At 36.5% G+C, this 13,070-nt stretch overlaps 2 protein-coding genes across 2 annotated transcripts; one reads left to right on the forward strand and one right to left on the reverse strand.

Moving 5' to 3' along the window:
• Nucleotides 1-1,283: 1,283 nt before the first annotated feature.
• Nucleotides 1,284-2,485, reverse strand: LOC149076133 (rhomboid-related protein 4-like). Its single transcript, XM_089243669.1, has one exon. The coding sequence runs from the start codon at nucleotides 2,380-2,382 to the stop codon at nucleotides 1,420-1,422; it is 963 nt and encodes a 320-aa protein (XP_089099795.1). The 5' UTR covers nucleotides 2,383-2,485; the 3' UTR covers nucleotides 1,284-1,419.
• Nucleotides 2,486-2,921: 436 nt separating this feature from the next.
• Nucleotides 2,922-6,213, forward strand: LOC149076134 (protein lin-54 homolog). The gene has a single exon (XM_089243670.1). The coding sequence runs from the start codon at nucleotides 3,094-3,096 to the stop codon at nucleotides 5,113-5,115; it is 2,022 nt and encodes a 673-aa protein (XP_089099796.1). The 5' UTR covers nucleotides 2,922-3,093; the 3' UTR covers nucleotides 5,116-6,213.
• Nucleotides 6,214-13,070: the final 6,857 nt, after the last annotated feature.

Raw genomic sequence — 13,070 nt, forward strand, 5'->3', positions numbered from 1 at the left:
TCCTAAAGCATATTGAGATCAGACACATACCCCCCCCCCCCTTCCCAGATGATTAAAAATGAATTTTGATGAGATTTTTTTTTTCAAATTATGTCAGAAGAAAATACCTTGGCTAGCCAATGATTACCAATTTTTTTCCGAGTGCAAGGTGGACTAACACAACGTGTGTTCAAGTATTTCAGGAGAATATAGTAAATAAATACATCAAACATTTTCCTTTTTTTAATATCCCACCAACGCACAAACCAGTTACGGTCATGACTTTCCATCTTACTAGAAAATTGTTTTCAGAGAAGTAGTTTCTTTGCTTGTCCCATGAATAATCTGAGCTTGTTTTCTAATCCACATCATACAGGAGCATAAATGGTACAGAAGTTAGGGGGTGACGATCCATCATTCACAAAAAAAACTATATCCTTAGCATAGGTGGCAGGGTGAAAGTAGACAATTCTCCCCAATCATCATACACTCTCTGTGAACCAAATCCCCCCATTTGAAGACCACGTATCTATCTGCTTTTATGTAAGGGAGTCCAGTAAATCACTCAAGGGCAACACATGTGACTCACTGAGTGGACACAAAACAGTTTAGCCTGACTCCCTTCCCCAATACTGAGATAACGTGACGGACAGTCTGTAAAGGTTTATTAGAGAAGACCTATCAATGGGGAGGGAGGAATGTTAGTTGAGATGCCCACAAACTAGGGAAAGGTTTTTCTCATTTTGGCATTCCCAGAATAAAGATGCTATTGAGAATACTTCACATTTTCATAAAGGTGGTTGATGATGAAAATATCCTTTAAATCCACCCCCTCCCCATCTCAATGCTGATGTAATGCTTGAATGGCCCCTTCCACAATAAGTTTGCGGTTACCTAAGAGACAGTATGCATTCATACAGTATATTCAGTGGAACCTCAATAACAGACACCCATGGCTCATGAAAGGCATTTCCACTACCAAGGAATTCATATTTGATGGGGGGGAGGGTACCAAAACACATTCAAGACTTGTGAAAGGGTGCAGGAGATAAAAGAACGAAACTTGTGAAAGTGTCCTTTAAGACAACGTGTCCAATATGGGAGGTTACATTATAGCCTGTATATATACTACTGCTCCTATACAGCGAAACTTCATTATAATAATACTCAATATAATGATTAATCCCTCTACAACGATATTTTTAAAGCACCTCACAATACAACAACAATCCCTCTACAGTATATATTTCCTTGGTATCAAGGTTTCAATGTATGTTGAAAATCAAACAAAATTCTAGTTACCCTTCAACATGAATTTTCATTTTTATTATTAAGTAAATTAAATCTTAAAGACATTTACGTAAAAAAATACTTTTCCATCAACAATGATATAATTTAGCCAAACTTTAAAATTTCCAATTATTTCTTTGCATTTCTAATTTACAAACGAAAATGTCCGAGCCTTCTATTTCGAATGTCATTCAAATCTGGGTACATATTTGATGATCCCGAAAAAGAGGATGGATGAGACTCTGAGTAATTCTCTCTCAGACTTGCTTCGGTGGCCATGCGCACCTGTTCGTCTTCACTGATGTCCGTCCGCATGTAAGTAGAATGATCATTTGAACCCGTCGGTAATCTATACCCAGTCACTCCTGAGCGGGGCATGAACCGCTGAGCTTGTGGTGGACGTCCACCGCCGGAACCGAAGGATTTCAACAGGGAATAAAAGCCATCCAAAATGGGACCCAGGGGACCTTTGACGTAACACAGTCCAACCAGGATACCAGAAAGGTGTCCCAAGAAGGATACGTTCGGTACAACCAACTGGATCAACAAGAGTTCGACCCAAACCGCGTAATTCGCGGGCATGAATATCGGGATCCCCATCATGTAATGCGTGTTGTTGGGGAAATAGTAAGAAGTCAGGACCTTGAGCGCGAATATCAATCCGGAGAACCCGACGGCGCAACTACTCACATAATTGTAGTCGTAGTCACTGGCAAAGACGCTCAAGCCGACGAGCACCGCGTTCGAGAGCACCGTCAACATCAGGGTGAGGTAGAGGAACTTGGGTCCTCCGAAACGTCTCTCTAGGGCACGTCCTTTGAGTATGAACGAAACCATGTTGTAGTACAGATGCATGTCGTCTGCGTGTTCGAACGCGGCGTACAACAGCCTCCGGTACTGTCCTTTGTACCACACGGTGTAGGCGCTGACGCAGACATCTGAAGGCTTGTACCACGGAGGGAATTTATTGAAGAGCCGCAGGAAGATGGCCGTGTGGATCGCGACCAGGGACAGCGTCACTGGCGGGATGTATTGGACGCCTATCACTCCGAAGACTTGATAGGCCAGAAGAAGTATGCCGTAACTAGGCTGCCTCCTCCTACCAGGCTGCATTTTGATTGTTACTGTTATCACAGTTTTTAATTTCGATTCCGTTCAGATTAGAACCTTTTCTAAATGCCGCGATTTCATCTCAAAAACAAAAACACCATCATCATCAAAACAAAGTAAGTTATAATTTTCGAACAGGGAAATTTAGAGCACTGAGTGACTGATTCCATGAATAATCAAATGAGATCTAATAATTTTGAGCATTAATACGTTTATTTACTAATAAAATAGAATTATATATTATTTTGAGGATTATTTATTTAGAGATTTGTTATTTATGATTTTATTCCCAAAGAATTTTTAGTGGAAGGTGGCGCTGGCTGTAACACTGAATAAGATGTGGATTTTACGATTATCTTAGAAATAGTTTTATATGTGTTTGTTTGTTGTAGTATGATTTTTTGATTGCGTGGATTTTGATTATATGTTGAAATTAAAATTAACGCGGGAAATTTCTCGTTTCGAATGATGCCGCTGCTGACGTTTCAAATGTTGCCGCGAACTGTAACTGCAACTGTAACCCCGCCTACTTGTAATGCGATTCTAAGGCGTTTAGTTTGAATGAGTGCGTATAAGATACGTTTATATCCCGCGTAAAAAATCATCGCCGCGTAATCAGATATTATAAATATCGACGCATCCCCGAATCGGACGTGGGAAGAGGTTTGCGATCAGCTACTCGGCCATCAGCTGCGATCCAAGTACAACGTGAGTATGTTGCAAAACAACCAAATCGGGGCTAAGGTCCCTGACACGGGTACGCCGTCATCCGGGAATCAGGGCATTACCAAAGTTATCATAGCCAATAGTGCCGTCAATAATCAGATAAATGTTTCCTGTGCAAATAAACCGGCCAATATGACGTCTAGCGTGGGATCTCAGTCCGTACTGTTGACTAGTCCTGCAAAAGCATTGGCTTTTCCTAAGAATATCTTACTCGGAGGGACTCAGCAGATAATAAAGCCCGCACCGGGGACCCCGAACAAACAAGCTTTTTACGTGTTATCACCCGTTAAACCCGCTGCGAAAATAACTACAGTCATACCATCACTCAAATCACCCAAACACAGACCCATTGCTCCTGCATCCAACATCACCTTTTCATCCATTCTCGCCTCCAAGGCTATCCCAACTTCCACAGTTACTACATCAGCTGTTGTGCCGAAAAACATCACCATACAGCAGTCACCTACGAAACTGATACTCAAACCTGTGGTGTCGACAGTCAGTGCCGCTGCTCCTCCAACTACGGCGGTGGCAGCAACTCCGAACGTCTTGCCAGTCACCTCGACACAATTGACGACAACTGCATCAACCTCACAAGTTCAAGTATCTGGAAATAAGTTACATTATGTACGTTTGGTATCGGCACCAACAACTGTTGCATCATCGACTGCAGCGGCGACAAAACCAACAGTATTGCCAGCTAGGTCCATCTTGACTTCAGCACAGACATCAGCGCCCTTAACAGCTGTATCAAGTGATGGGCAAGTTCGCTTGAATGTGTCCATACCTAATTTGGCTGGTACAAAGCAAGTACAAAACAAAACTATCCAGAAAATTCTGTTCCCTGCTCCATCTATGAACCAAGTTGCATCTGGCAAGCCTAATACGGCTTTGCAAGTTGGTCAGATACCTCCAGGTACTCTCATACCCTTGGGTAGTGGTGGTCAAGGTTATGTTGTGGTTCCTGCCAATTACATAGGACAGCCACAAGTTGCAACAACTCTCGCTCAGGTGGTGTTCAAAAGTATTCAAAGTTCGAGTGTTCAACATACCTCTGCCGGAGCGAATGCAACTGTTACTACCACCACTTCTTCTAACATTCAAAATGCAAGTGTTCGTCCCATCACAATTTCAACGTCTGGAAGTGGAAATATAACATCATTTGTACCAATCGCTCCATCTGGTTCAGTCAACATGATATCATCTGCAATCCAGCAGCAGCAACAACAACAGCACCAATCTCCGCCTGCTCAGTCGCAGCATCTTCCTCCGCCATATTTATCAGACCACATTTCTTCGGCTTGTGAAGCTCGTCCTCGCAAGCCATGCAACTGCACAAAGTCTCAGTGTCTGAAACTGTATTGTGAATGTTTCGCGAAAGGTGAGTTTTGCAATACCTGCAATTGTATTAACTGCTATAACAACTTGACGCATGAGGTTGAACGACAAAAAGCCATCAAGGCTTGCAGAGATCGCAATCCATTGGCGTTTCGTCCCAAAATCGGGAAAAGCCAAGGATGTGAACAAGAAAGGAGGCATACCAAAGGATGCAATTGTAAAAGAAGTGGTTGCTTGAAGAACTATTGTGAATGTTATGAAGCCAAGATTTTGTGTACGAATCTGTGCAGATGTTTCGGGTGTAAAAATTTCGAGGACAGCTCCGAGAAGAAAACGCTGCTGCACCTGGCAGATGCAGCAGAGGTCAGGGTCAAACAGCAGGCAGCAGCAAAAGAAAATCTCTCATCACAGTTTGCAAGTATGTCGACTAAGTTGTCGATGGGACGAGGAAGGAAAAATGGGAAATTGCCCGTTGCCCTCATAAATGAAGAAGTTATACAGAAAACTATACTTTGTATGCTTACTCAAGCTCGTGCAGCAGAAGAAGAAGGAATGAGTGATATTGATACCGAGAAACGTATCCTCCAAGAGTTCGGCAGTTGTCTACGCACTTTAATTTCTCATGCAGATCATGCTGCAGATTCAGAGTCTGATAACGAGTTGAATGATTAGATTTTTTTTCAAGTTCAAGTGGGTGCATGATAAAGGGATAAGCTGCGCTATATTTATATTTTACTGGGTTTTTCCTCCCGTCTAATTCAGCAACCGTTGGCGCAGCGTTTGCTGACATGGAAGACTGTTTACATGAAATCTCAAATCATTTTATATTATTTGATGCTAAAATTTCTTATCACATCAACTGCATTACATATTCTTTTTTATTTAACAATTTTATCATGAAAAATGTCTTTTTTTTACATTTTGATTGAAAACCTGTTTTATTTTATCTTTTTTTCGAGAGTATTGACTATCATGTGTATCACTTGAATTTATCTCATCGAATCCCAGATGCTTGCTGAGTGTAGATTCATTTTTATCACGCTCTTTAATAATATGGGCTGCCAATGATTTTGAATTCTTGCAGTAAGCATTAGAAATGCAATCATAGTATTGATCTTGTACGATAATATATGCACACACATAAACGTGATCCATCTCGTGATATATTACATTTCATGTGCAAAATAGACATATTTGTGTTTTGAGGGGGGGAAATACACTGTTTCGTGTTTAGAACTACACAGGCGATTTGTGTATGATTTTAACTGTTGTTATTCTGTTTTTATTGTCTTTTAAGATGCTTATTTTATTTTCCTATGATTGGATTGATGGGTTTTCGCAAATCGCTAGGGCTATCAGATGTCAGTAGTAAGACCCTGTTGCATCCCTATCGTAATTTTATGAAATGAACACACACAAAATGTATGGCCGTACCATTGGTTTAATGGGAGTCTCCGGACAGATTAATATTTAACACAAAAGGATTTGACAAATCCCAGGTCTCCATGGCAACTAGAAAATTTACATTGGCACCTAAAATTTTCTATATGTGATTGCTGCTAAACACAGCTACCAAGTCTCTGGAATTTCTACTTCCTCTCCCGAACTCCCAAAAATTCTTATGTCTCCCAAATTTCAACAGCGATTGTAACTATCCTTACTTTTAGGGGGGGGGGATTATTCTCAAAGAATTTACTTGTAAAAAAGATGTTGCTTTTGTTTTTTATTCCCGAAAATACAATACAAGTATCATAGGTGTACTCAGAATTTTCTCGCGGGGGGGGGGGGGGGTGTGTTTGCGTTTTTTCCTGCAAAATAACACTATAATCTTGGCTGGGGGGGGGGGGGTTAGAATCCCAACCCCCCTTTTGCATACGCCAATGACAAGTATGATGTTGTAGCCATTGCATTAAATAACAAAAATTTAATTTTTAGGGGGGGGAAAAGACAGAATTTGCTTGTCAGTGAGCTTCGAGTTGACCTTTCGACATCCGAATAGGTGAGATGACATTTATTTGATTTGACCATGTGTCCGTCCTGTTGCGTTGGCGAGATTTGATTTGAGAGTAGCAATGGCAAGTAATTTAATCTTCTGGTTGGCTATGATTGGTGACCCTGAGCAAATCAGCAATGGCTTGCATGCTGCAATGTTTTTTGAAGGGGAAAAAATCTTTGCAATTTTACTTTTATTGATGAAAAGTCCCTACATGTTTTTTCAAAAACCCTTTTATATTACTTTTCGTATGGAATTTGTATCAGTGCGAAAACCTCCCTAATTCTCATTCTCCAAAGTTGGCTGCAGTGGTCTAAGAATGAAACAAAATTTCCTTATTTCAAGTCTTTTAACATGGGAAGGGTTTATTAAGTCCTGTAAAAAAATTAAAAAATTTTAAATATTAAATTTACATCTGATTAGCTTACCTGGAAGAGACTTTGAAGCTTGGGGCGGCCTAAAACCAGTAATGTCTCTCTATTCTAACATATTCAATCATACTTTAAATTGTAATAATTTGCTGAAGTTACGCTTAGTGAGACAAAGAAGTTGCTATGACAAGAAGATATAAAAATGCTGAAATAAGCATGATGTTGTTAGTTAATTGAACGTCTAAATATGGGCTTTAATCATCTCTGGTGGGATTTTGCCTTCTTGAACATAGTAACGTTTTAATGATATATCATTAAAAGCTGAAGATTCAGAAATTCAAGAGTTAAATTATTAATCCTCCTAAAATTATTAAATTTTCTGCCACTACTATGTTCAAAACAAAGTCACACCAGATGATCAATTATGAATCAAAATCAATATCTCCACTTTTAATTAACCTTCAACATCATGTTTATTTCAACATTTTTATATCTTCATCTTGTCGTAACAGCTACTCTTTGTCTTTCTAAATGTAACTCAGCACAATGTTACAATTATATGGTTGAGGTATGTACGTTAATATATATTACGTATATACCCCTGTATGAAGAAGAACATCGAGAGACTGAAATAATATTCCATTTTAGACAAATTTGCGTTTTATAAAGTTGCAAATCAAAGCACTAATCATTGAACAGACTATATTTTGATTCCGTTTAATTAAGGCAGGTTTTGGTCTCATATAATGTCTGTCTTAGACAGATTTCACTGTATATGGTCAACTGTGGAGGGTCTTAAATTTCAGAGCTTAAAATCTGGTAACCCTAGCAACATCAGCTCTTGGTATAATTTTTTCAGTGATGTAAAGTTATATATAAAAAAAAGTTCTAATATTCTGCAGGTTGCTGCATAACTCCTTCTCAGGCTTGAAGGTTTGATGAAAACATGGTAGAAATTAATGTTACTTAATGTTTTTTAAGTAATTTATTTTTGTTACAAATCTGTATGTTTGTAAGTTGCATTTTAAGTAGTTCAGAAAAGTACATGGTGATTATAATTAAAGTTCCCATATTCTGAGTAGTTTTTCTCAAAAACTACTAATCCGAATACAGCCAAATTTTTAGGATATTTTAATGAGATATGGGGGAGATATCTATGAAATAAAAAAATTAGTTCAATTTCGATCACCAGGTGAAAAATTGGTTTTTACATTATCCCATCGTCCATATAGTGTATGGAATATGTCTACCCGAATAGGCGCTACATAGATCTGAGTAGTTTCAGTATACTGACGCTGCTCCAACCTATGTAGCATCCATTCTGGTGAATGTATTACATTGAAACTTGGTGTATACACCATATGATCCATGGGGAAAAGGAAAACTCTATAAAAAGCTCCACTTTTTACCTGGTGATCGAAAATTGAATTAATTTTTTTATTTTTTATTTCATAAATCTCTTTCATGGTCTCATTAAGGTACCTTAAAAACTTGGGTATATTCAGATAAGTAGTTTTTGAGAAAAACTATTCAGAGTGCAGGAACTTTAATTATAACCACCCTGTATGTACATCACTTGAGTAGTCCTTTGTTGCAATTGCATTGCAAAGATAAGTTTGGAAGTTTTTCTTCTGAGTTATCAACATTTCTTTGTAAATAAGTATAATTTCTTCATGTACAGAGTCTGGTTTTTATCAATCAATGCTCTTGCCATATGGTTAAACCGTAGATTTTAAAATTTTCAACTCATCCAGTCTTGATTCCAAGACAATCTGAATCAATTTGAAATAACGGAGTCAACAATTGGGGTGGGGGTGTAGTAGATGTTTTAATGGTTAACAAACAGAAAAAGTTCTAAACATTTTAGTGTCCTTTTATATCCCTTAATACAGGGGCCTTCAACCTTTCAGACATTGCCGGCCAAATAAAATTTTCCAAGTAGTCCGCAGGCCACCAAGTCATGCATACCATGGTATTCTCTGTTATCAAACTGTATTTTCCAAATTATTGAATATTTTTATTTGCTCTGAATTTGTTTCTCCCATTAAATTCAATTTTTTTTATTTATTAAATTACTTCCTTTCATCAGTTAATTAATTCATTAATTCATTTACTAAATATGAAATTTGCTCTATAATTCTGAAATTATATTTTCTTCACAAATTATTACTTTTAATAATTTTGACAATTGCTCTTAACAATTCTGAAAGAACTCTCAATAGTTCTGAAATTATTCCTTTCGTTAAGGTGTTTTTTAGCATTTCTGTAAATTTTTAATTATGTATATCTTTTGGATGCCACATTTGGCCTCTCAAAATATTTAGCCTATATGAAATCGTATGCTTCAAAAATTGTTTTAGCTTCAGGTCCCCGAATTCATTGTGATGGATGTATCAAATGTTCAGCATAACTATTGAATCTGGGAAGTATCTCGCAGAGAGAGTTCTAATTGCAGGAGTAAAGATTCCCAATGGCCAGAGCTCTTCGACAATTTTTTTTTTTAATTTAATAATTTTTCTATGTAAAGTAGCTATTTGTAAAAATGGTCAGCAGGCCTCATGAAAAAGCTTGGAGGGCCACGTTTGGCCTGCAAGCCATGAAGACCCCTTCCTTTCCTTTTGCCCTAGAGAGGGAGTTTTGCAGTATCATTCATTCTCACTAGGTAGTAAATTGCCTATGGCGATAGACCTGAGTTGTGCTCGGTTTGAAAAAAAAAAAAAGTATTCATTATAAGACTGCGTGAAAATGTTTGCCACTTTCTAAGATAAGTCTTTCTCTTGCTGCAATCGTACTTGAATGTACGATTGTATAGGCCTATGTAACCATACCTATTTTAGTAGAATCCATAGGATTTGGTTTCTTACCCTGAATAGTTTGAAACACCAACCCACAACCATCTTCAAAATAATTTTCTCAGGTGATTGTATACATTTTCTAGTGCTTGCACAGCTTCTGGAAGCAGTAAATGTCTCAAAACAAGGGTGCCATCTCGTGCCTCATACTTTAGGAGGGTCCTATGTATGTTAGAGATCATTACAGGAACAAGAGTATAATTTTCATCATCACTGTCTGGAAGCCATGTTTCACATCCACCAATAATGTTTCCAGTTCTGTTTTTTGGGAATAAATTTGCATCATTAGCGGGAGTCCAATGATGCGTGGAAGTCCATCCAAACGTGAGGAAGTGGAATTCTGAGCTCATTCAGCATGCCGTGAAATGTGGGGGATTCCAAAAGATGGTTTGCAGAGATTCAACAAAATGTAGAGAGATGTGTTTTTGTGTCATCAGATGAGGCAAAACTGAATCACAGCGGGCATTGTAGATGGTTTTCAGAAACTCTAGTCATTAGAAAATTTATATAATCCTCAAAGATCATTTTGAAGATGACTGTGTGCTATTTTAAATTTTTTTGTAGTGTTTGTTGATTTTTTTTATTATTTAAAACTACCCTGAGGGTGAGAAATACTTGTCCAAGTATTCTCCAAGTGTTTTTTGATCTTGCAAGTCATAGAATATTTAATAAACTGCATTAATTCCTTCTCTCGCAAAATGACTTTTATAAATCCTTATGTCAATGGTACACTCCTAACTGTAAATATAAATTTATTTTTCTTGGACTTTAGCAAAATTGTCTATATTCTACTTATGTGTGGAGGATTTTTTTTACTGTACATGATGCTTATAATTAAATTTAAAAATTTTTGGTACGATTTAAAAATGCTTTAAAGTAAGAACCACTGGTAAGAATGACTTGGAAATTTACATGAAATACTCCTGAAGCAGTGTTTACCAATATGCATCTAGATGCATATTTCACGCATCAGAATTCATATTCCACCCCTCCGAATCTGTTGAGGAGTGAAAATACTCCAACTTTTGGGTAATTTTTTTTAAAGTTATTTCTCTGTTTTTCATTTTTTTTTTTTTAACTCTTTTTGGCAAAATTGTCCTTTAAAATTACTCTTATTCAAAATTATTTTTTTGAATAACATTTTCCTGAAGCAATGAAATGTTGTTGGGCAAAAGGGGGAAAAAAAAGTGAAAATTTATGATAGGTGGTGCTGTATACGTGAAATATTGGAAATTTGCTGGCAGAGTGGAAACAATAGCCAGCGATGGCAAATTAATTAACATAGCAGAATTTCATAATTCATGGAAACATCATAAAAATGATGGCACAGGGAAAAACTGATTTACTCAAGAAATGTTCAACATCTTGTCCAGCATGTTCTACTACGCCTCCGCAGGAAGTCCCATATCAAAGGGTTAGAGCACCAATTTCTCGATGAATATAAAAAAAACTGCCTTTCGGAATTGGAAATAAATTGTATATCCTGGTCTAATTAGCCCTCGTGTGCAGAAAATTACACAATTTGAAATAATATACTACATAATTACATGAATTATGAAATTTCTCTGTCGTAATTTTTCCCTGACTGACTATTGTTTCCATTCTGTGAGCGAATCACACTTATGCCACTTATTGGTAAATTTTTCAGATTTTTTTCCTTTTGTCAAACAAAATTCAATTGCTTCAGGAGTATTCATGAAAATTATTCTGACCAGTGGTTCATATTTTATAGCATTTTGGTTGCAGCTTTAATTATAATCAACTTGTATATCGTGGCAAATTGGTTTCAAAGCTAGTATTGTGGCTTTACTCAGACCCATTGTGTTTTTCAAGTATTTCTCGTTACACTGGACCAAGCATCTGAGATTCTGTATAAAATCCTTAGATTTTACGTACGTACGTGTGTGTGTGTGTGTGTGTGTGTGTACAGGATGTATAGAGTATTCTGTGTATATGTAATTGAGGTGTAAAAGAAATAATTTGCATGTAAAATCATTACTCGTGTAGATAATCAATTACATTGTAATTTTTCTATATATATAATCATAATTTTTATTTGTAAATACAAAATCATACAAAGTCATGTATCATATGTTAATAATCATGCATGTTTTAAATTTTATATTATCTGCTGTACACATCGGGAATGTTTCTTTTATTCTCGTAGCGATGAGATTTTTTTTAGTTACATAGTGGTACAATAACAATTGAAAAATTTGTTTTGTTTTTTTTATCAGTTAATTTTATCTTATAACAATTTTAACTAATGCTTATAATTTTTATTTTTAACCATTTCTTCTCATTTGGTTTTTGACTTTCCTTCATCTGTTTGGTTTTTATTCTATTTTTACGAGTGTTTTCTTATCTGCGCTGTGTATAATTTTTGTCTGATGGTGTGCGAGTATAGATAGGAGTGCATATTATTTTTGAAATGGGTTATATTCTTCCAGTTGGTTGGTCATATCAATAGGATGTAATGACATTTAGTCATCAGATTATATCAATGTTTGAATGAATTTCAAGGTTTTTATTTTAAACAACATACACTATGATGATTTTTTTTCTAACAAGAATATTTTCTTAACGTGGCTCTTAGAATCAGTCGGTTATTTAATATCGTCTCAAATTTTATATATTATTATTTTTTTTAAAGAATAAAAGGAAATTTCATTTTCGTGGATGTATGTTGCACGTCTTTGTTTTTGGGTATTTGTAACAATGGAGTTTATTGATCACTGGTATTCCAAATTTTTCTTTAATTGACAAATTCTTTTTAATCTTTCTCATTTATCATATTCTTTTACCGTTGCATGACTGTATTAGAAAATGTTGCAAAATTAAATTTCTTCAACAGTTATTGATTGCAATTTTGATAATTATCTTTTACTTTTTTTTGTACATTGCGAAAAAAATATTACAGAATGTGCATAATTGAAGCTCTTTTGTTTTAAGCTATCTACAGCTGAAACTATTTATCAGGAAAAACATGTAATTTTTAGAATGCTTTTATGAACAGTAATCTAAATAAATTACTTTTGCCTAAAGACTAGCAAAGAAAGAACAGAGACAACATATTGCTGGCAAATGATTGGTTTCAAAACACCCACACAAGTTTCAGCACTTGTGGTTGCTGTTTTCAAGGTGAAAACAAGGAAGGCTCTGTATTCAATAAAATAATAACTCTGACCCCACAGACACTTACTCTCATCTCATTTTTTGTTGAGTGTAGTATCTTGCTTGTTTTTGCATCGAAATTGGCACCCCGTGAGTGCTAAAACGTGTCAGTGTGAGAGCCATAACTCATGGGTGGAAGCAAACATAATTTTGCCACCCTCTCCTGCTAAATTCAATATTTTTTTTTTTGTTCACACCTAAAATTTGCCACTCAGGGCAGTTGCCCCCCCCCCCCCA

Source organism: Pholcus phalangioides, unplaced genomic scaffold (genome assembly GCF_987345545.1).
Source record: "Pholcus phalangioides strain wild (caught in Gottingen) unplaced genomic scaffold, Ppha-v1.0 ptg000015l_1, whole genome shotgun sequence".
Classification (NCBI taxonomy): Eukaryota; Metazoa; Arthropoda; class Arachnida; order Araneae; family Pholcidae; genus Pholcus; species Pholcus phalangioides.

What these genes read in the sequence shown, in the direction of transcription:
- LOC149076133 (XM_089243669.1), bottom strand. Translation starts at nt 2,382, where the DNA reads ATGCAGCCTGGTAGGAGGAGGCAGCCTAGTTACGGCATACTTCTTCTG.
- LOC149076134 (XM_089243670.1), top strand. Translation starts at nt 3,094, where the DNA reads ATGTTGCAAAACAACCAAATCGGGGCTAAGGTCCCTGACACGGGTACG.